The 23,956-nt window shown below is 44.8% G+C and overlaps 2 protein-coding genes across 3 annotated transcripts; one reads left to right on the top strand and one right to left on the bottom strand.

Annotated features, from left to right (window-relative positions):
- Positions 1–1,545: 1,545 nt before the first annotated feature.
- Positions 1,546–15,297, top strand: rab3ab (RAB3A, member RAS oncogene family, b). 2 transcript variants are annotated; one of them, XM_056414452.1, is made up of 5 exons: positions 1,546–1,603; positions 9,245–9,469; positions 10,875–10,993; positions 11,746–11,870; positions 12,613–15,297. In XM_056414452.1, exons 2-5 carry the CDS (start codon positions 9,245–9,247, stop codon positions 12,801–12,803), a joined length of 660 nt encoding a protein of 219 aa, XP_056270427.1. In that variant the 5' UTR covers positions 1,546–1,603; the 3' UTR covers positions 12,804–15,297. The 2 variants fall into 2 exon arrangements, with proteins under 2 accessions (XP_056270427.1, XP_056270428.1); XM_056414453.1 differs by lacking the exon at positions 1,546–1,603 and adding an exon at positions 1,861–1,967.
- A 5,199-nt stretch (positions 15,298–20,496) lies between these two features.
- On the bottom strand, positions 20,497–23,231 carry LOC130193884 (transcription factor JunD-like). The gene has a single exon (XM_056414691.1). The coding sequence runs from the start codon at positions 22,900–22,902 to the stop codon at positions 22,084–22,086; it is 819 nt and encodes a 272-aa protein (XP_056270666.1). The 5' UTR covers positions 22,903–23,231; the 3' UTR covers positions 20,497–22,083.
- Positions 23,232–23,956: the final 725 nt, after the last annotated feature.

Below are 23,956 nucleotides of genomic sequence, written 5' to 3'. Positions count from 1 at the left end.
CTGCTGGTCTGGAGGACCGATCGGAACAGGACGCCATAACATACAGATCACAGTTTTACAGTTCTTTTGCAAATTGCTCACTCATCACAAATACAATATAACACCTGGTTATTTAAAGCTGATTCTATAGTAGTGCTAAACTAGACCTATTAAATTTTTTGGATTATCAAGTGAAAAAAAACAATCAAACTAACATCACAAACTCCAACAATTACTCTAATTATCCTATTCTTAAAAGTGCTTACCCCTGATAAATGTGAATTTATTATATCTGTCATGTTTCTTTAAATATTAACTTTATCGTTGTCATATATATATATATGTGTGTGTGTGTGTGTGTATATATATATATATATATATATATATATATATATAGATAAGTAGGACTTTATTTTAAATCATATTGTATTAGTATGGCATTCCTTCTCATATCAATATGTTTTTTTCAGTGATGTTTTTTACAATGACCGTCATTGTCTGATAATAGGTGGAAACGGCAGCAGTGGATACTGATGACCTCATAATCAATAATGCAGTTCCTCCAGCAGCGTTGATCAATAATAAATGACAGGTAGACCATATTTGAACGTCTCAAGCCAGTTGTTATGCCGCGGCTGTGGATTGGTCAGACGGGCCGTCAATCTTGACTGTGGTCCCGCCTCCATGTCATTCATTGTACGTTGTTTCTGGCTGAGTGGAGACCGCGGAGTTAAGGAAAGACCGGAAGTCAATTCTTATTTCAAAGTAATGTGTAATTATATCGTTAGATTTCCCGGATTTAGGTCAAATGATGGACGGTTGTGTTTTAGAAAAGCTAAACACTGTAAATAGTGGCTGAGTTAGTTTTTTATTTTTATTTTTAATGCTTCCTTTTTTACATTTTAAAGCTTATGTTTTTGATTTGATTTGAGAAGACAGTAAACATAAGTGTACGTTGACCAGGAAAACAGTTCATGTTATACCTATATAAAGTAAAACTACCAATAAAAAAAAGTAGATCATATACTTATTTGTTTTATTCCAGACTCATGAGTCCATAAAGCAACAAACACAAATACAACAACAATACATAAAATACAATACTAGGACACGGTACAATCACTGCAGTTAAAAAGTCACTCGTGGTTAAAAAAACATACAAACAACTTGTTCCAATCTTTCCGGAGAAAAGAAAAATACCTTGTATCACTTTTTGTTCGCTCAGTTAAGGCCTTTCTAATTAAGTCATTTAATTAACATTTAAATATATATATTTAACTGTCCATCTGGGAAGCTTGAGCAAGGTTCTGAAAGCATCATTAAATGTACACCTGAATATATATATATATATATATAAATATATATTTATGTATACATCTATATTTTTGTATATATATTTATGTATAGATCTATATTTTTGTATATATATAGATATATATATATTTGTATATATATATATATTTATTTATTTTGAGCAATTTACAATGAACAACTCGTTTTTTAACGGCTTTTATTCTGGAATCCGTAACCGGAAGTCGTGTTGCACGGACATTCTGACTTGACCGGTGGTTGTTTCTGCGGGTGCTGAACGAGGTGTATAGTAGCCGGATAGAAATCTATAAAGGTGAGATTTCTGTCTCTATTACTGCATTAATATTTAAACATAATGTGTCTCTTCATTTATTGTGTATGAGCGCGCATGTGCGAATAATCTTGGAAATTATTTCCAAATTAAAGAACCTATATATACGATGCTCGCTTCAGAACAGCTGTTTTCATTTGGAAAAGCACAAAGCCGTCGTAGATGCATGTAATGCATATAAATACATACATATCTATGTGTGTGTATTCAGTCATCTGTCCGGAGCATGAAGGGCTGGAGGCTCCGCGGCTCTCCGGCCGGGCGGCGGGCCTGTCCTGCAGGAAAAGGCGTTTCACACCGTCGATGCTCTAAATAAGCTACTGTGTCTTAATGAGGACGAAAGAATGCAAGTACATTAAAACACCTCCATTTAATGTATATAGCACACTAGGGGAGAGCACCATTTATATATATATATATAATATATATATATTTATATATGTATGTATGTTGTCCCGCATACGTACAGTTCAGTTATTTTCTTATAATACTTATTATAATGAGATAACCTATACAATGAACACCATATAATCACTATAGTCCCTATATATGGATATTATTCTCATATTATGGGAGTTTTATTCATGAAACGTTGAGCTGTTGTGTGACTGGTAGAGTGAGACGTTTCGCCCTGAACCAATCAGATCGCTGCTCGTGCATTTATGTGAAGTGTGTGTGCTTCCCATACCGCAACAACTCTTTATCATCGAATGAATACAAACATAGAAGTTGGGTGTTTCTATATTTACACATTTAATGCTGACTGCACATGTACAGGGAGTGTGTATGTGTGTGTGTGTGTGTGTGTGTGTGTGGTTTCAACGCTTTAGTATTAATAAATTGTTGATTTAGCCCTGTCAGGTTTTTTTATGAATAAATGATATTGTGCAATAGAAAGAACGTGTGCACGTGGCAGTGTGCACTTCCTGTGCTGACATCACAGCTCCTCACGTCGCCTCTATAAACACTGGACGTCCAATCAGATTCATGCGTCGGGTCGATACCTGCTATTACATTTCAGTCAAAGTTGTGAGTCTCAGACTGAGTAGTTAAGACGTTTCATACAGAAGGTCAGAAGGTCAGAAGGTCCCGTTGGGGCCGGCTCAGATGATGTGTGAGGCGGAAAACAAAAACATGAAATTATTGTAGGTGTTAGAACTAAATCATGATGATATATTGGGCAAAAATCAGCTATTTTTAGTCCATCGCATTATTATTAGAGCTGGTCTTCAAAAAGCTGTTAAAACTATATTATATAATAAACCATACAAGCCAGTGTCAGTTAAAATGCAAATATTTATGAATGATGAACTAAAATCAGACGTCCTGGATTCACCTGAAGTCTGCAGCTCAACATACATTCTGCTTTCTGTTTGCTCTGGAGAGAGAGAGAGAGAGAGAGAGAGAGAGAGAGAGAGAGAGAGAGAGAGAGAGAGAGAGAGAGAGAGAGAGAGAGAGAGAGAGAGAGAGAGAGAGAGAGAGCTATTTATAGCCTCCTCTCATCTGCATCACCACTCCCCCTAGAAAAGGAGCCACGTGATTGGAGGAAAAGGGAAACATTGCAGCTGTATTAAAAACATCTTCTCTGACATGTTGGATGTGGTAAACGTTGAAAGATTCACCGAATATTACATTGTGTTAACCCATTTTTTATGAATTAATATTTAAAAAAATGTTGCATCTATGATTGTCAAATCTTTGTATTTTGCACTTTAGCATCATTTATGTATTCAGAAAGAGAAGAACACAGCAATGTGTGTGTGTGTGTGTGTGTGTGTGTGTGTGTGTGTGTGTGTGTGTGTGATGTGTGTGTGTGTGTGTGGTTTGGGATGGAAGGAGTTTTATATCATCTCTGTGATTAGCTCATGGAGGTGAAGCCGTCTCCCTTATAACTGTGTTTGAGCAGATCTGGGATCAGCTGAGGATCAGCCTCCTCCACATAACTGTCTTTAGGCAGATCTGGGATCAGCTGTCAATCATCAGGACACTGCTGATTAAAAGAGCCTGACTGTGGATCAAGGGGCTCCTGTGGGACGCTCTCCAGGTTTAGAGGAGCGCTTGATGAGGTCATCGCACAGAAGCTCTTAGGCTGCTGGTCCGAACCTCTTCCTCTCTTCCTCTCTTCCCCTCTTCCTCTCTTCCTCTCTTCATTGTTCGTCGTCGGCTCTAAATCAAGACGTGATTGGTCGTCTGATGTCGTCACTCCAGAGCCTCTCGCCCAACGACACCTTAGGGAAAAAGTGTTATAATAATGGATTTGTTTAAATCCTCTTCTGTGATATGGAAATGGTTTCTCAGTGACTCAGCATGAGCTCAAGAGCACAGACGACCCAAATGCATCATGGGAAACTCAAAGCGACAGCAGGAGCACCTGGTGTCTCAGGGGGATTAGGCCGCCTTTGTTCTCGTGTGATGGAGAAGCTGAGTCATCACTTCTCAGCTGCAGGTGAAGATCTCTCCTTCTCCTCTTCAGAGGAGAGGCTTTGATAGAGTGGAGAGGAGGTGAAGATCTCTCCTTCTCCTCTTCAGAGGAGAGGCTTTGATAGAGTGGAGAGGAGGTGAAGATCTCTCCTTCTCCTCTTCAGAGGAGAGGCTTTGATAGAGTGGAGAGGAGGTGAAGATCTCTCCTTCTCCTCTTCAGAGGAGAGTCTTTGATAGAGTTTAGAGGAGGTGAAGATCTCTCCTTCTCCTCCTCAGAGGAGAGGCTTTGATAGAGTTGAGAGGAGGTGAAGATCTCTCCTTCTCCTCTTCAGAGGAGAGGCTTTGATAGAGTGGAGAGGAGGTGAAGATCTCTCCTTCTCCTCCTCAGAGGAGAGGCTTTGATAGAGTGGAGAGGATGTGAAGATCTCTCCTTCTCCTCCTCAGAGGAGAGGCTTTGATAGAGTTTAGAGGAGGTGAAGATCTCTCCTTCTCCTCAGAGGAGAGGCTTTGATAGAGTGGAGAGGAGGTGAAGATCTCTCCTTCTCCTCTTCAGAGGCTCCTCTTCAGAGGAGAGGCTTTGATAGAGTGGAGAGGAGGTGAAGATCTCTCCTTCTCCTCAGAGGAGAGGCTTTGATAGAGTGGAGGTGAAGATCTCTCCTTCTCCTCTTCAGAGGAGAGGCTTTGATAGAGTTGAGAGGAGGTGAAGATCTCTCCTTCTCCTCTTCAGAGGAGAGTCTTTGATAGAGTTTAGAGGAGGTGAAGATCTCTCCTTCTCCTCAGAGGAGAGGCTTTGATAGAGTGGAGAGGAGGTGAAGATCTCTCCTTCTCCTCTTCAGAGGAGAGGCTTTGATAGAGTGGAGAGGAGGTGAAGATCTCTCCTTCTCCTCCTCAGAGGAGAGGCTTTGATAGAGTGGAGAGGAGGTGAAGATCTCTCCTTCTCCTCAGAGGAGAGGCTTTGATAGAGTGGAGAGGAGGTGAAGATCTCTCCTTCTCCTCTTCAGAGGAGAGGCTTTGATAGAGTTTAGAGGAGGTGAAGATCTCTTCTTCTCCTCCTCAGGTGAGAGGCTTTGATAGAGTTTAGAGGAGGTGAAGATCTCTCCTTCTCCTCTTCAGAGGAGAGGCTTTGATAGAGTTTAAAGGAGGTGAAGATCTCTCCGTCTCCTCCTCAGAGGAGAGGCTTTGATAGAGTTTAAAGGAGGTGAAGATCTCTCCTTCTCCTCTTCAGAGGAGAGGCTTTGATAGAGTTTAAAGGAGGTGAAGATCTCTCCTTCTCCTCCTCAGAGGAGAGGCTTTGATAGAGTTGAGAGGAGGTGAAGATCTCTCCTTCTCCTCCTCAGAGGAGAGGCTTTGATAGAGTTGAGAGGAGGTGAAGATCTCTCCTTCTCCTCTTCAGAGGAGAGGCTTTGATAGAGTGGAGAGGAGGTGAAGATCTCTCCTTCTCCTCCTCAGAGGAGAGGCTTTGATAGAGTTGAGAGGAGGTGAAGATCTCTCCTTCTCCTCCTCAGAGGAGAGGCTTTGATAGAGTGGAGAGGAGGTGAAGATCTCTCCTTCTCCTCTTCAGAGGAGAGGCTTTGATAGAGTGGAGAGGAGGTGAAGATCTCTCCTTCTCCTCCTCAGAGGAGAGGCTTTGATAGAGTTGAGAGGAGGTGAAGATCTCTCCTTCTCCTCCTCAGAGGAGAGGCTTTGATAGAGTTGAGAGGAGGTGAAGATCTCTCCTTCTCCTCTTCAGAGGAGAGGCTTTGATAGAGTGGAGAGGAGGTGAAGATCTCTCCTTCTCCTCCTCAGAGGAGAGGCTTTGATAGAGTTGAGAGGAGGTGAAGATCTCTCCTTCTCCTCCTCAGAGGAGAGGCTTTGATAGAGTTGAGAGGAGGTGAAGATCTCTTCTCCTCCTCAGGTGAGGCTGCTGTGGCGTGTTGCAGGTCTGACCTCTGACCTCTAAAGGAACGTCAGCGTGTTGAGAAAGGGGCGGAGCTTCTTCATTATTGATGGAGGATCCTCCATGTAGACCAATCGGCTCTGACGGGGTGCAGTTGTTTCGCTGCTGCTCCGCTCCCTGAGAGGTCTCGTGTTCCACTGCAGCCGAGTGGAGATAACGGTCTAAATATAAAGGAGGCCCAAGGGCTCGAGGCACTGGGCTCCCACGAGGGAGAGGAGTCCTCTGGGCCCCCGGGAGCCATGTGTGTTGGTGTGTGTCTTTGTGTGTGTTGGTGTGTGTCTCCATGTGTGTTGGTGTGGTGTGTGTCTCCATGTGTGTTGGTGTGTGTCTTTGTGTGTGTTGGTGTGTGTCTCCATGTGTGTTGGTGTGGTGTGTGTCTCCATGTGTGTTGGTGTGTGTCTTTGTGTGTGTTGGTGTGTGTCTTTGTGTGTGTTGGTGTGTGTCTCCATGTGTGTTGGTGTGTGTCTTTGTGTGTGTTGGTGTGTGTCTCCATGTGTGTTGGTGTGTGTCTTTGTGTGTGTTGGTGTGTGTCTTTGTGTGTGTTGGTGTGTGTCTCCATGTGTGTTGTTGTGTGTCTCCATGTGTGTTGGTGTGTGTCTCCATGTGTGTTGGTGTGTGTCTCCATGTGTGTTGGTGTGTGTCTCCATGTGTGTTGGTGTGTGTCTTTGTGTGTGTTGGTGTGTGTCTTTGTGTGTGTTGGTGTGTGTCTCCATGTGTGTTGGTGTGTGTATTTGTGTGTGTTGGTGTGTCTCCATGTGTGTTGGTGTGTGTCTTTGTGTGTGTTGGTGTGTGTCTTTGTGTGTGTTGGTGTGTGTCTCCATGTGTGTTGGTGTGTGTCTTTGTGTGTGTTGGTGTGTGTCTCCATGTGTGTGTGTGTTGGTGTGTGTCTCCATGTGTGTTGGTGTGTGTCTCCATGTGTGTTGTTGTGTGTCTCCATGTGTGTTGGTGTGTGTTGTTGTTTGTGTCTCCATGTGTGTTGGTGTGTCTTGTGTGTGTTGGTGTGTGTCTCCATGTGTGTTGTTGTGTGTCTCCATGTGTGTTGGTGTGTGTTGTTGTTTGTGTCTCCATGTGTGTTGGTGTGTGTCTTTGTGTGTGTTGGTGTGTGTCTCCATGTGTGTTGGTGTGTGTCTCCATGTGTGTTGGTGTGTGTTGTTGTTTGTGTCTCCATGTGTGTTGGTGTGTGTCTCCATGTGTGTTGGTGTGTGTCTTTGTGTGTGTTGGTGTGTGTCTCCATGTGTGTTGGTGTGTGTTGTTGTTTGTGTCTCCATGTGTGTTGGTGTGTGTCTCCATGTGTGTTGTTGTGTGTCTCCATGTGTGTTGGTGTGTGTCTCCATGTGTGTTGGTGTGTGTCTCCATGTGTGTTGGTGTGTGTCTCCATGTGTGTTGGTGTGTGTCTCCATGTGTGTTGGTGTGTGTGTGTGTTGTTTGTGTCTCCATGTGTGTTGGTGTGTGTCTTTGTGTGTTGTGTGTGTCTCATGTGTGTGTGTGTCTCCATGTGTGTTGGTGTGTGTCTCCATGTGTGTTGGTGTGTGTCTGTTGTGTGTTGTCTCCATGTGTTGTGTCTCCATGTGTGTTGGTGTGTGTTGTTGTTTGTGTCTCCATGTGTGTTGGTGTGTGTCTCCATGTGTGTTGGTGTGTGTCTCCATGTGTGTTGGTGTGTGTCTTTGTGTGTGTTGGTGTGTGTCTCCATGTGTGTTGGTGTGTGTCTCCATGTGTGTTGGTGTGTGTCTCCATGTGTGTTGGTGTGTGTCTCCATGTGTGTTGTTGTGTGTCTCCATGTGTGTTGGTGTGTCTCCATGTGTGTTGTGTGTCTCCATGTGTGTTGTGTGTGTCTCCATGTGTGTTTGTGTCTCCATGTGTGTTGGTGTGTGTCTCCATGTGTGTTGTTGTGTGTCTCCATGTGTGTTGGTGTGTGTCTCCATGTGTGTTGGTGTGTGTCTCCATGTGTGTTGGTGTGTGTCTCCATGTGTGTTGTTGTGTGTCTTCATGTTTGTTGCTGTCTGTGTCTTCATGCTTGTTGTTGTCTGTGTCTTCATGCTTGTTGTTGTTGTGTGTGTTTTTATGTGTGTTGTTGTGTGTGTCTTCATGCTTGTTGTTGTTTGTGTCTTCATGTTTGTTGTTGTGTGTGTCTTCATGCTTGATGTTGTGTGTCTTCATGCTTGTTGTTGTTGTTGTTGTGTGTGTCTTCATGCTTGTTGTTGTTGTTGTTTGTGTCTTCATGCTTCTTGTTGTTTGTGTCTTCATGCTTGTTGTTGTTTGTGTCTTCATGTTTGTTGTTGTGTGTGTCTTCATGCTTGATGTTGTGTGTCTTCATGCTTGTTGTTGTTGTTGTTGTGTGTGTCTTCATGCTTGTTGTTGTTGTTGTGTGTGTCTTCATGCTTGTTGTGTGTCAGTAACGGGACTATTGAAAACTTATCGTCACATTTTACACTTTTTTTAACAACTTCCTGTTGGATCATTTTCAAGATGGCGGCTTTATGACAGCAAATCCTTAAACATTGTGTGTGTATAAACATTGTGTGTATAAACATTGTGTGTATATAAACATTGTGTATATAAACATTGTCTATATAAACATTGTGTGTGTATAAACATTGTGTGTATAAACATTGTCTATATAAACATTGTGTGTATATAAACATTGTGTGTATAAACATTGTCTATATAAACATTGTGTGTGTATAAACATTGTGTGTATAAACATTGTGTGTAGAAAAATTGTGTGTATAAACTTTGTCTATATAAACATTGTGTGTATAAACATTGTATATATAAACATTGTGTGTATAAACATTGTATATATAAACATTGTGTGTATAAACATTGTGTGTATAAACATTGTCTATATAAACATTGTCTATATAAACATTGTCTATATAAACATTGTGTGTATAAACATTGTATATATAAACATTGTGTGTATAAACATTGTGTGTATAAACAATGTCTATATAAACATTGTCTATATAAACATTGTCTATATAAACATTGTGTGTATAAACATTGTGTGTGTATAAACATTGTGTGTGTATAAACATTGTCTATATAAACATTGTCTATATAAACATTGTCTATATAAACATTGTGTGTGTATAAACATTGTGTGTGTATATAAATATTGTGTGTATAAATATTGTGTGTGTATATAAATATTGTGTGTATAAATATTGTGTGTGTATAAACAGTGTGTGTGTATAAACATTGTGTGTGTATAAACATTGTGTGTGTGTATAAACATTGCGTGGTCGACCCTTCTCCGTCCTCAGATGGCCTCCGCCACAGCGACCTACGGCCAGAAGGAGTCCTCGGACCAGAACTTCGACTACATGTTCAAGATCCTCATCATCGGCAACAGCAGCGTGGGCAAGACCTCCTTCCTGTTCCGCTACGCCGACGACTCCTTCACGCCGGCCTTCGTCAGCACGGTGGGCATCGACTTCAAGGTCAAGACCATCTACCGCAACGACAAGAGGATCAAGCTGCAGATCTGGGTAAGGGGGGGGGGGGCGGGGTCCTGTTAGGGGGGATTATGGGAAACTGAGTTCATGGATCCGAGTCTGACGTGGACCGTCACCTCCGAGACCGGCTGCTTCCTCACGCCTGACCTGCGAGACCTTCTGTTCCCCTCCCTCACATTGGAGCAGAGCGACCTCTTGACCCCTCGGGCGGCAGGACGCTCCCTGCATGTCGGACCGTGCACGACCTTCAGGGAGGTCGTCTGGTTGAACGCGGGATTTAAAATGACCAGAAGATCAGCTGGATGACGGTACTTGTCCTCGGGCTCCTCACTCGAACGCCTGAAACGAAACCTCCTCCAGCTGATGATCCAGACTCGATCCAGACCCGATCCAGACCTGATCCAGAGCTGATCCAGACCTGATCCAGACCTGATCCAGAGCTGATCCAGACCTGATCCAGACTGGATCCAAACCTGATCTAGACCTGATCCAGACCTGATCCAGACTGGATCCAAACCTGATCTAGACCTGATCCAGACCTGATCCAGACCTGATCCAGACCCGATCCAGACCTGATCCAGACCTGATCCAGACCCGATCCAGACCTGATCCAGAGCTGATCCAGACCTGATCCAGACTGGATCCAAACCTGATCTAGACCTGATCCAGACCTGATCCAGACTGGATCCAGACTGGATCCAGACCTGATCTAGACCCGATCCAGACCTGATCCAGAGCCGATCCAGACCTGATCTAGACCTGATCTAGACCCGATCCAGACCTGATCCAGACCTGATCTAGACCCGATCCAGACCTGATCTAGACCCGATCCAGACCTGATCCAGAGCCGTTGAGGAGAAGAATCCAATAATATTCAAAGGAAGAAATAAACCGAAACCCTCCAGTAGAACTGATGTTCCTTCAGGAGCAAACAAAAATACACAGTTTCCTGAGGACTCAGCAGTAATGTGTGTGTGTGTGTGTGTGTGTGTGTGTGTGTGTGTGTGCGTGTGTGTGTGTGTGTGTGTGTGCTCTCTGTTATCAGCCTTTGCCTCTGGAAGGGGAGACATCATCAACCAATGAGAACATGAGAACTGGATGACTCCCCTCCCCCACTACTACACAGTGTTTAGCTAATGTGTTTACATTAGTTAAACACTATCTGGCTCTTGGTTATTATCCAATGGGATCAGAGCATCTGTAATCACAATATTTGGCTAAAATCAGCTGTTTTTATTCAGGTAAACAATATAATCCGGGATCTGTCGGTTATTATTATCTGAATCTGAGTCATGCCTGTTTTGTTGTTTTGTTGTTTTCAAAAACTACAAATAAAAAAGGTCTCGTGGCAAATATCTGACACGTGAGAAGTAAAGATAAACTGTGTTAAGACTAAAAGTTAAAGCGATATTTAATAATCATAACTGCGGTTCCCCAGGACACGGCGGGGCAGGAGCGTTACCGCACCATCACCACGGCCTACTACCGGGGAGCCATGGGCTTCATCCTCATGTACGACATCACCAACGAGGACTCCTTCACCGCCGTGCAGGACTGGTGCGTGATTGGCCGAGAGGGAGGAAGGGGGCGTCGCCTGTGTAAAGTGACACCTGGAGCTTCACCTGAGGGAGGGAGGGAGGATCGAGTGGTGGAGATGGAGAGATATGATGAGAAGAGGAGTGAGGAGATGAGGAGAGGAGCAGGAGGGAGGATCGAGTGGTGGAGATGGAGAGATATGATGATGGAGGGAACACATGGACAAGTCTTGAGAGAAGAGGAGGGAGGAGAGGAGGATGGGAGGAGGGAGGAGAAGAGGAAAGGAGGAGAGGAGGAGGGGAGGAGGGAAGGAGGAGAGGACAAGAGAAGGAGGGAGGAGAGGAAGAAGGGGGGGGGGAGAAGAGGAGGAGGAGAGGAGGAAAGCGAGTTATGGGGCGCATCGTGCGGTATCTTGACCAAAACACATTTCTGAGACCAGACCAGAGAATGATGACATCATCATTATTGTTATAACACATTTCATATTCGGTTTTCTTCAAATACTAAATAAATATAAAGTTAAAAAATATATAATAATCTATATAATTTTTTTTTAAATTAATATATAAAATATATTTTTTACATTTTTTAAAAATTATTAATTAATATTTTTGCTCTTAGATTCTAACTTTGATTTTTTTAAAGTCACATGAAGGTTTAACTTTTCAGGGGGAGATTTTGAGACGACACACAGACACACACTACACACACTCACACCCTCACACACTCACACACACACACACTCACAGAGCCCTGACGGCGTGTGTGTTCAGGTCCACTCAGATCAAGACGTACTCGTGGGACAACGCCCAGGTGCTGCTGGTCGGGAACAAGAGTGACATGGAGGACGAGCGAGTGGTGGGAGGAGAGAGAGGCCGGCAGCTGTCTGAGCACCTGGGTGAGTCACACACACACACACACACACACACTCACACACCCACACACTCACACACCCACACACACAGCCTCACACACACACTCACACTCACACACACACACACAAGCACACACATACAGCCTCACACCCACACACACACACTCACACACACACACACACACACACACACTCACACACCCACACACACAGCCTCACACACACACTCACACTCACACACACACACACAAGCACACACATACAGCCTCACACCCACACACACTCACACACACACACACACACACACACACTCACACACACACACAATGACTCATTTCACCAGCTGCACCTCCACCACGCCCTCAATGAACCCCCTCTAATTATCTGACCACGACCTTCTAACCCCTCGACCCTCTGACCCTCTGACCCTCTGACCCCGACCTTCTAACCCCGACCTTCTAACCCCTCGACCCTCTGACCCTCTGACCCCGACCTTTTAACCCCGACCTTCTAACCCCTCGACCCTCTGACCCTCTGACCTTCTGACCCCGACCTTCTAACCCCTCGACCCTCTGACCCTCTGACTTTCTGACCCGACCTTCTAACCCCTCGACCCTCTGACCCTCTGACCTTCTGACCCCGACCTTCTGACCCTGACCTTCTAACCCCTCGACCCTCTGACCCTCTGACCTTCTGACCCCGACCTTCTAACCCCTTGACCCTCTGACCCTCTGACCTCTGACCCTCGACCCCGTTTCCCCCGCAGGCTTCGAGTTCTTCGAGGCCAGCGCCAAGGACAACATCAACGTGAAGCAGACCTTCGAGCGCCTGGTGGACATCATCTGCGAGAAGATGTCGGACAGCCTGGACGCCGGCGACCCGGCGGTGACGGGGGCCAAGCAGGGGCCCCAGCTGACGGAGCAGCCGGCCCCGCCGCACCAGGACTGTGCATGTTAAGCTCCTCCCCCTCAACCCCCCGTCACCCTACCCCGCTTCTCTCTGTGACCTCGTGAGGGGGATTGGCCGAGGGGCTCCGGGGGGCGGGGCTCCGGGGGGCCGGATGCAAAGGGTCTGAAACGCTCTGAGACGCTGCTGGACCAGGTGCTGGACCAAGTCCGGTTCCCCCTGCATCATAAAACAGCAAACAGATTGTTTCAGACTCTTTGCAGACCCGGTTCCTGAAGGGTCCTGAAGGGTCCTGAAGGTTCTTGATGGTTCCTGGAGGTTCCTAATGGTTCCTAAAGGTTCCTGAAGGTTCTTGATGGTTCCTGAAGGTTCTTGAAAGTTCCTGGAGGTTCCTGATGGTTCCTGAAGGTTTCCTGATGGGTCTTGAAGGTGCCTGAAGGGTCCTGAAGGTTCCTGAAGGTTCCTGATGGTTCCTGGAGGTTCCTAATGGTTCCTAAAGGTTTCTGATGGTTCCTGAAGGTTTCCTGATGGGTCTTGAAGGTTCCTGAAGGTTCCTGGAGTTTCCTGAAGGTTCCTGATGGTTCTTGAAGGTTCCTGGAGGTTCCTGATGGTTCCTGAAGGTTCCTGGAGGTTCCTGAAGGTTCCTAGAGGCTTCTGAACGTTCCTGATGGCGCCTAAAGGTTCCTGATGGTTCCTGAAGGTTCCTGGAAGTTCATGGAGGTTCCTGAAGGTTCCTAGAGGCTTCTGAAGGTTCCTGATGGTTCCTGGAAGTTCCTGGAGGTTCCTGAAGGTTCCTAGAGGCTTCTGAAGGTTCCTGATGGCGCCTAAAGGTTCCTGATGGTTCCTGAAGGTTCCTGATGGTTCCTGGAAGTTCCTGGAGGTTCCTGAAGGTTCCTAGAGGCTTCTGAAGGTTCCTGATGGCGCCTAAAGGTTCCTGATGGTTCCTGAAGGTTCCTGATGGTTCCTGGAAGAAGTTCCTGGAGGTTCCTGAAGGTTCCTGATGGTTCCTAAAGGTTCCTGAAGGTTCCCGCCCCCATCGTGTGTGGACTCCTCGGTCCTCGGCGTGCCGTCCTTCCCGTGGTCACAGTTCTTTACTTCATATCTCCATCACAGGACCGCGAGGCCCCGGAGGACGTCCCCTGAAGCTCACCTGTTCCCTCTCTTTGTAGCGTAGGACTCAAACGTGTGTTTTCTCACCTGGAATCCCAACATGGATACCGCAGGTGTTTTATTTTCATGATTCATCCCGAGCCTTTTTTTTCATTTGGCTTTCTTCCTTTTTAAAAATGTTTTTTTTATTTATTCTGGTGACCCCGTGTTATTGTTTACTCTTTATTCTGGGTGTAGAAAATATGAACAAGATAGAGAAAAAACCTAAGAGACACCTTTTATTAAATTATATGTATTCCAGATGTACATATAAATGTTGTGCAATATATATATATATATATATATATATATATATATATAATATCTACAGGTATGCATTTCTTGAAATTAATTTAAAAAGGTGTGAAGTTTAATGAGGATCGGATCAAATATATGAGATGTTGTTGTTTGGTGGCGTGTGGACCTCACTGATCCGGCTCAGGAAATACTGAATATGAAGAATTACAAGTTATGATATTCCAGATGTGTTCTTCATCCTCCAAATCCAACTCGTGTTGATATTACATGTTGAAGTGAACGATGATGTCATCATGAGGCTGTGGGTGCTCGTGTCCCCGGAGGCGGCGCTCTCACTTTATGAATTATGAACGTCTCCGCGTGAAACGGCGTCGCTCTCTGAAACGTGACGAGATGGATTTTGATTTTTTGATGATACAAACGTGTGGTTTTGTTTGATGATTATTATGGTGTTTTAGGGTTTGACCCCAGAGAGAGAGAGAGAGATGACCTGTTAGAGTCCGTTTGTCTGTATGATGTCATCTCGCTCTGCAGGTTATAGTTCTACAGTTCTATAGAATACAATTATATAGTTCTATAATTAATTATATAGAACTATAGAACAGTAGAACAACAGAATTATAGAACTATTGTACTATAGAACTATGTAGTTATAGAACTATATCATTATAGAAATATAGAACTATCTAATTATAGAACTATACAATTATAGAACTGTATAATTATAGAACTATAGAACAATAGAACTGGTCGGTAGGACAACGAGCGTTGTGACGAAGTGTCATCCTGTGATGCAACAGGAGAGGAGAGGGTGAAGCGTTAAGAATCAAGGAGCAGGTCCTCATAGAGTCAGTGATCCAAGAATTTATTTACAGAGTATACAGATGGCACACACACACACACTCACAGACGAGCCGCTGACTATTACAGTTTAATAAATGGTTAAAGTATTGATTATGACCAGAGCGCTGAGAGCTACGTACTTCTTCCTGGTGGTGACTGTTCCTGAATCCTGATAACTCGTCTTCCTTTTCGTCAACCAGATGTGTACATATTGTTTTCTTTGAGTCAACGTGTTGTCGTGACGACTCGGCAACAAGAAGAAAAAAAATAGTAAAACCTTAAACCACCAAAAGAGCCGCGTTGCCCTGCGTCCATCACTCGGCCCGAATGAGTCAAATACACACTCAGTGTGTACACACTATCTACACACAATGCACACCAAATACACACACAAAGTATACACACAATGCACACAATACATACTATCTACACACAATACACACAATACACACTAAGTATACACACCAAGTATACACACAATACACACCAAATATACACACTAAGTATACACACACAATACACACCAAGTAGACACACAATACACACTAAGTATACACACCAAGTATACACACAATACACACCAAATATACACACTAAGTATACACACACAATACACACCAAGTAGACACACAATACATACTATCTACACACAATAAGTATTGTGGCAACCCGGGGGACTTGGAGGTGAGATGCGGTATAAAATCAGGAGACTCAGAGACGTAGCGCAAAATAAAGTGTCTTTTAATGAAACGTATAGGAGAAGGGGGGAATGGGCATCTAACGGCAACAAAGGATTCTTCCCGGTCGGGTCTTTGGTCTCACACCTGGTGGGAGACGGTTCCGATCTCCTGTATGGGCCGAGCAGAGGAGAGAGGTGAGAGGGTCCAATTCAATTCAATTCAATTCAGTTTATTTGTATAGCCCAATTTCACAAATTACAAATTTGTCTCGGAGTGCTTTACAATCTGTACACATAGACATCCCTGCCCCAAAACCTCACATCGGACCAGGAAAAACTCCCAAATAACCCTTCAGGGGGGAAAAAAGGGAAGAAACCTGGAGGAGAGCAACAGAGGAGGATCCCTCTCCTAGGATGGACAGATGCAATAGATGTAATGTGTACAGAAGGACAGATTTAGAGTTAAAATACATTCAATGAATATGACAGAGTGTATGAATAGTTCATAGTAGGCATATTCCACGATGGAGACCTCCACGATCCATCAGGCAGATGGCGGTGGGGAGGAGGAGTCGGCGGAGTCTCAACAGGACAGTGGCGTAGTCATGAGCAGGAATTCCACGACCCAGACGATCCATCAGGCAGATAGGATCTATGCCGTCTCATAGGGTCCGATGACCCCATGAGACGTAAAGTCAAAAGGACTTCCGGGGAGAAAGCAGAGTTAGTAACGTGTGATTGAGAGATGAAAATTCATCCTTAAGGAGAAAAAAAGAGGAGATAGGTACTCAGTGCATCCTAAAACGTCCCCCGGCAGCTATAAGCCTATAGCAGCATATCAAGGGGCTGGACCAGGGCAAACCTGATTCAGCCCTAACTATAAGCTCTGTCAAAGAGGAAGGTCTTAAGTCTACTCTTAAACGAGGTGACTGTGTCTGCCTCCCGAACTGAAATTGGAAGCTGGTTCCATAAAAGAGGAGCTTGATAACTAAAGGCTCTGGCTCCCATTCTACTTTTTAAGACTCTAGGAACAAGTAGTCCCGCATTTAGTGAGCGTAGCTCTCTAGTGGGGCAATATGGTACGACAAGCTCCTTAAGATATGATGGAGCATCACCAATCAAGGCTTTGTAGGTTAAGAGAAGAATTTTAAAAGTGATTCTTGATTTTACTGGGAGCCAGTGCAGAGCAGCTAGTGCAGGAGTGATGTGATCTCTTTTCTTAGTTTTAGTGAGAACACGAGCTGCAGCATTCTGGATCAACTGGAGGGACCTAAGAGATTTATTAGAGCAGCCTGCTAATAAGGAGTTGCAGTAATCCAGTCTCAAGTAACGAACGCGTGAACCAATTTTTCTGCATCTTTTTGAGACAAGATGTGCCTGATTTTTGAAATATTACGTAGATGAAAGAATGCAGTCCTTGAGATTTGCTTTACGTGGGAGTTAAAGGACAAGTCCCGATCAAAGACTTGTCCTTCGGTCTGAGGCGGCTCCTCTCCTGAGGTTCCACCGTTCCTTCTTCTCTCCTGTTCAGGCTGCTCTCCCCTGATGCCTTCCAGTGGAGGGTAGATATACTCTGTGTCTCTCATCAGCTGATGGGCTGCAGGTGTGACCACTCCCATGTGCCAATTGGCTGTAGCACCTGCACTGGGAAGTACGCCCCGTGGATCACTTCCCCCAACCTGAGCTTTGGGATCCGCCTCCTGGGCCTTGTCTGCTCTCCTTTTCCCCCTGGTCTGCCACAGTATACACACAATACAAATTAAGTATACACACAATACACACTACGTATACACACAATACACACTAAGTATACACACAATACACACTAAGTATACACACAATACACACTACCTACACACAATACACACTATATACACACAATACACACTAAGTATCTACACATACTAAGTGTCTACACACAATACACACTAAGTGACCAGGATGTGTGTGTTGTGTAGTGGAGGACCAGAACTCTCCGTGAGGGCTGTTTTTTCTATGTGAGGATGATGATGATGATGATGATGATGATGATGATGATGATGAAGAGCGACTGAGGGCGTGCTACTCTCCTTCCTTCTGTCTGAAAGTGTTTATCGTTGTATATTTTATTTTTAAATGTCTCAGTAATATCATTATGAAAATAAAATTGAGCATTTGCAATTATAATTGTGTTAAATGTGGCCAGACACGAGTCTCCAGCTTATCCCAGGTCAAAGGTCAAAGGTCATCACAGGACTCACAACCTTTAACCAAAGAAGGATGTCGTTAACATCTTTGTCTCACCTGCTCAAGTTGATTTACACTAATTCAGTTGAACGTGAATTTTCAGGTTCACGTTTTATTTGTCGTAATTTTGTGTTATCATGACAACTTCAATAATCTTTTATTATACTGACATAGAATAATATCCTAAAATAACAAACAACTAAAAGCACATTTTACTGTCTATTTTACACTTTTATTGTATTTTTAGCACGTGATTTAGCTTTATTTTTAAATCATCCATATTTAAAACAATAGAAATAACAGGACTGTACCATTATTAGCATGTAATTACTTAATTATATTAAGTTGGACTTAAGTTTTTTTTAAACTTATGCTTACTTATACACAAAATAGTTCCATGTGACTTCTCCAGTGCATTTAACACCATCCAGCCACTGCTGCTGAGTGAGAAGCTGCGGGTGGTCGGTGTGGACGCGTCCACCATCTCCTGGATCACTGACTACCTCACAGGCAGACCACAGTTTGTCAGAATGGGGCGTGTGCTGTCTGGAACGGTGGTCAGTGATGTTGGAGCCCCACAGGGAACTGTTCTGTCTCCCTTCCTCTTCACCCTGTACACCAGTGACTTCCAGTACAACACGGAGTCATGCCATCTGCAGAAGTACTCTGATGACTCTGCAGTGGTCGGGTGTATTAGGGATGGACGGGAGGAGGAGTACAGGGCAGTGGTGAGCGACTTTGGGCGGCTTTAGCTCAGTGGGGTAAGAGGGCCGTCCTGCAACCGCAGGGTTGTGGGTTCGATCCCCGCTCTCCCCATTAGTTGCAAGTCGAAGTGTCCTTGAGCAAGGCACTGAACCCCCAGTTGCTTCCCGGGCGCTTCACCGCAGCCCACTGCTCCTTAATAACTAAGGATGGGTTAAATGCAGAGAACTAATTTCCCCTTGGGGATTAATAAAAGTGTATATTCTATTCTAAAGTGGGCCGATGAGAACCACCTGCGGCTGAACGTGGCCAAGACCAGAGAGATGGTGGTGGACTTCAGGAGGAAGGCGACAGCTCCTCCCCCTCTGAGTGTCCTGGGAGTGGACGTGGACATGGTGGAGGAGGACCAGTACCTGGGCGTCTCCATCGACGGCCGACTGAACTGGAAGGCCAACATCAACGCTGTGTACAAGAAGGGGATGAGTCGACTCTTTTTCCTGAGAAAGCTTCGATCCTTCAACGTGTGCAGCAAGATGCTGGAGTTATTCTACCAGTCGGTTGTCGCCAGTGTGCTGCACTTTGCCATTGTCTGCTGGGGGAGCAGCATCGGAGCCGGTGACACCAGCCGTCTAACAGACTGGTTAGGAAGGCTGGCTCCATCATCGGCTGCCAGCTGGAGCACCTGGAACAGGTGGTGGAGAGGAGGACGTTGAAGAAACTGCTGTCCATATTGGACAACCCGGACCACCCTCTCCACCCGGACCACCCTCTCCACCACCTCCTGCAGGGCCAGAGGAGGACTTTCTCCAGACGTCTCCTCACGCTCCGCTGCCACAAGGACAGATACAGGAGAACATTCCTGCCGGCGGCTATGAGGCTCTACAACAGATCACCTCTTGCCAGATCATAGTGCAATAGCTGAATACTTACACTATGTTGATCTGCACTTCACACATCTCATTTGTTTGCACTACACACATACACACACATTTCATTTCATTTGCTCTGCACTCATACACACACTTTGCTTTTTGCACTCTGTCTATATTTAATATTTTTGTATTTGATTTGTCAGTGTTGTTGTGTGTTGTGTATGCATGTGTGTTTTATTATTTACATATATATTTTGTTTTGTATTTTACTTTTATTTTACTTGTATACTTCTATATCTTTCATCCCTGTTTCTTATATTTTGTGTTTTGTTTTTTATTCTTGTGTGTTGCTGCTACTGTCACGACAAATTTCCCCTTGGGGATTAATAAAGTATATATCTATCTATCTATCTATCTATTTAATAAAAACATATTATAATAATTATAATATATATAGTGCTTGAAAAGAAGAACATGTTACACCAACTTGACATATTTAAGTTAGTAGAACTTTTTCTAAAACTTTGAGTGGACACTATTTCTAAAGAATCAATAAACACAAATAAATCATATAAATCAGGACGTCATGTTCAACCAGTGAGGTCGACTTCATGTGCAGTTCCAAATGTGACCAGCAGAGGGAGCAGAAATCCAGGCTGGTGATGTGATGGTGATTCTTACACACACACGCACACACACCTACACACACACACACACACACACACACACACACACACACACACACACACACACACACACACACACACACACACACACACACACACACACACACACAGACACATGCTACATTCTGGTTATTATACAACACTGATTTCTCTAATTCATTCTCCATCAGAGGAGCAACTACACAAACATATATATATATATACATATTCTATGTAATGACCATAAACCACAAAATAAGCTCCTATTGTTTCATTTAATATACTGTAACGTAATAAAAATCATTTCCGTGTTATTATAAGTATATTGTGTAATAAAAAACAAGAGAACAGAAGTTTCAGTCAACATTAGTTGAATAACTTTATGAAACTAAACACAATTTTAAAATGAATGATACAAATGTCCCACACCGAAAAGACTAAATATTATAAACACTGAATAATTGCACCTTTGACACCAGCTGTGGGAAACATTCAAATATGTAAACAACATGCAAATAGTTCCCAGAAATAAATGGTAAATGGTCTATATATGTAGATTATTATGTTATCTTATGTTTTGCATTAAAATACGGATGTATGTGCATGTCTTCCTACAGTCATCTCATAAATACATATTATATTAAAATCACTGTAGAACTATTGTCAGTGTGTTTGGCACAGGTTTGAGAATAGAGACAGATCTAGTCTGTAAACATCTTTACATGGAAAACATTTACTGATGTCTGTCAATAAAGTTGAATAAAGAGTGTTTCCTTTATCAGAAGCCAGTAAACAGTTTACTGCTGTTCAATAACTTCACCTCCTCACATAGGAACAACGTCTATGAACAACAGTTTTAAAGTTCACCATTAACTCTGATTGGAGGCGCATGTGGATCAGTGTGGAGCAATGTGGTGCAATGTGGATCAATGTGGATCATGTGTGGATCAGTGTGGAGCAATGTGGAGCAATGTGGATCAGTGTGGATCAATGTGGATCAGTGTGGAGCAATGTGGAGCAATGTGGATCAATGTGGATCATGTGTGGATCAGTGTGGCGCAATGTGGAGCAATGTGGATCAATGTGGATCAGTGTGGATCAATGTGGAGCAATGTGGATCAATGTGGATCATGTGTGGATCAGTGTGGAGCAATGTGGAGCAATTTGGATCAGTGTGGATCAGTGTGGAGCAATGTGGAGCAATGTAGATCAGTGTGGATCAATGTGGATCAATGTGGATCATGTGTGGATCAGTGTGGAGCAATGTGGATCAATGTGGATCAATGTGGATCAGTGTGGATCAATGTGGATCATGTGTGGATCAGTGTGGATCAATGTGGATCATGTGTGGATCAGTGTGGAGCAATGTGGATCAATGTGGATCAGTGTGGAGCAATGTAGATCTGTGTGGATCAATGTGGAGCAATGTGGAGCAATGTGGAGCAATGTGGGTATCAGTGTGGATCAATGTGGATCAATGTGGATCAATGTGGATCAGTGTGGATCAATGTGGATCAATGTGGATCAGTGTGGATCAATGTGGATCAGTGTGGAGCAATGTGGATCAGTGTGGAGCAATGTGGAGCAATGTGGAGCAATGTGGATCAGTGTGGAGCAATGTGGAGCAATGTGGAGCAATGTGGATCAGTGTGGAGCAATGTGGAGCAATGTGGATCAGTGTGGAGCAATGTGGAGCAATGTGGAGCAATGTGGATCAGCGTGGAGCAATGTGGAGCAATGTGGAGCAATGTGGATCAGCGTGGAGCAATGTGAAATGTCCTTCTCAAATCCAATAGTCTCGTCCCTCTCATTATAGTAGTATTATAGTCTTTCCTCCCTTCCTTCCTTCCTTCCTTCATCCCTTCATCGATTCCTCTGGAGCATCCGGGCCACGCCGACATGAATCAAGTCCATAAAGCTGGAGTCCCGGTCCGGTCCTAGTGCACCTGGACCTCGTGCGGCAGCACCTGGCAGCCGCTGTTGACGTGCGTGAGGACGCGCTGCTTCAGGTGCGCCACCTGGTCCCGCAGCAGGTCCGCCGTGGAGGCCAGGTCCGTGTTGTGGTTCTTCAGGGACTTGACCTTGTCCTCCAGCCGCGAGATGCGCTCCAGTTTGCGCATCCGGCACTTGGAGGCTGCGATGCGGTTCCGGAGCCTCTTCCTCTCGGCCTTCACGTTGTCGTGGGAGTCGGTGTCGACGTCGACGTCGACGTCGATGTCGATGGGGGACATCGGGGGGCTCTCCCCGAAGCTCTGCACGTCCGGCACCGTCTGAGGCTCCTCCTTCAGCGGCTGGACCCGACACGGCTCCGGGACCGCGTCCGCGGAGTAGTGCACGGTGTTGTCCAGCGTCCCGCCGCCGTAACTGTTCAGGTTGGTGTACACCGGGAGGTGGTCCGGCTGCACCGGCACCGGGCCCTGCAGGCTGGCGCACAGCTCCAGGCCGCCGCCGCTCTGCGCCGCCGCGCCGCCGCTCAGCTGGTTCTGCTTGTGCAGATCCTCCAGTGCCTTCACGAAGCCCTCCGCGAACTCCTGCTCGTCCGCGCCCGCCTTCGGGTAGAGGAACTGGGGCAGCGTCGGCGAGGTGGTGACCATCCCGTTGGACTGGATGATCAGCCTCTCCAGCTCCGGGGAGGCCAGCTTCAGGAGCCCCAGGTCCGGGGAGCAGAGCAGAAGGCTGTCGGCGGCGGCGTCGCGGAGATGCGGCTTGAGGTCCGCGTCGTGCGCCAGGCTCACGTGGATGTCCTTCTTCATCATTATGAATCAAACCGGAAGTCTAATAGCCGCGCGGCGCCTTGCCCATCACCTCGCGGGGGAGCAGTGGAGGAAACACCGGGCCGTCAGACTCTCCTCACCGGTCTTCTTCTCCGGCAGGAGCTGCGTGAACTGCACGCTGCGCGCGCCGCCTCCAGCTTTTCTAGGCTGGCACGTTCCGTTATGTCACAGCAGCGCGCGCGCACTGGGCAGACATTAGGTTTGCCAGACTTTAATTTAACTAACAACCCGAAAAGAGAGGAGGAGACACAGCTATACAGACATACAGCCCTATGGGTTATTCATGATATGTTATTAGCAATATTTATCACGATGAGATGGCTTTTACACTACGTTCATTCATATTTAAGTGTAAGGGTTTTTATATGTCTACAAATGTAGTTTTTATGTATGTATTTGTTCATTTTCATGTGTATATTAAAAACTGTTCTAATTGAAAAGAATGGTGACACAGTTGGACTCCATCAAAGTCTCTTTATTGTATTTTGGTGAATCCAAAAAAATGAGTTTTCACTTTGTTATATAGTCATAAAATAAGATTAGATAAGATAAGATATTCCCTTTTTAGTCCCACATGACATTTCAGGATCACAGCAGCGGGTGCACATCAGAGCATTATTGGAAATTAAAAATAAAACACAGTAACACAGAAACAATACTAAATACTAAATACTAAATCCTAAAATACTAAATAAATGCCTGGAATTATAGTTTAAGAGCTTCCATTTGAGGGGTACACGTCTGCCTTGTACTTTATTCACTCATTCATCCGCATGAGACCTCTCGGGTTGAAGCTGCTTGACGTCATCACGGTGTCAGTTGTCCTCCGAGGGAGGGAGACCCTCAAACATCAGGAGACATCTGAAGTGTGTGAGGCCTTCACACCGACAGCGTGCTGTGAGTCCATAAGGGTTCATATAAATATCAGCTTGCACAATGTTGTCCTCACAAAATGATTATACTTCTGTTTTATAGAGCACAAACTCATTTAGGGAAGTGGAATCTGAAACTGATCTGATTTCAACATGAGTTTCAA

Source organism: Pseudoliparis swirei, chromosome 5 (assembly GCF_029220125.1).
Source record: "Pseudoliparis swirei isolate HS2019 ecotype Mariana Trench chromosome 5, NWPU_hadal_v1, whole genome shotgun sequence".
Lineage (NCBI taxonomy): Eukaryota > Metazoa > Chordata > Actinopteri > Perciformes > Liparidae > Pseudoliparis > Pseudoliparis swirei.
The sequence above is the reverse complement of the archived record's forward strand: the minus strand, read 5'-3'. Positions and strand labels throughout refer to the sequence as shown.

Coding starts and splice junctions, on each gene's coding strand:
- rab3ab (XM_056414452.1), top strand. CDS start 9,245: ATGGCCTCCGCCACAGCGACCTACGGCCAGAAGGAGTCCTCGGACCAG. Junction 9,470..10,874: donor GGATCAAGCTGCAGATCTGG/GTAAGGGGGGGG, acceptor GCGGTTCCCCAG/GACACGGCGGGGCAGGAGCG. Junction 11,871..12,612: donor GCAGCTGTCTGAGCACCTGG/GTGAGTCACACA, acceptor TTTCCCCCGCAG/GCTTCGAGTTCTTCGAGGCC.
- LOC130193884 (XM_056414691.1), bottom strand. CDS start 22,902: ATGATGAAGAAGGACATCCACGTGAGCCTGGCGCACGACGCGGACCTC.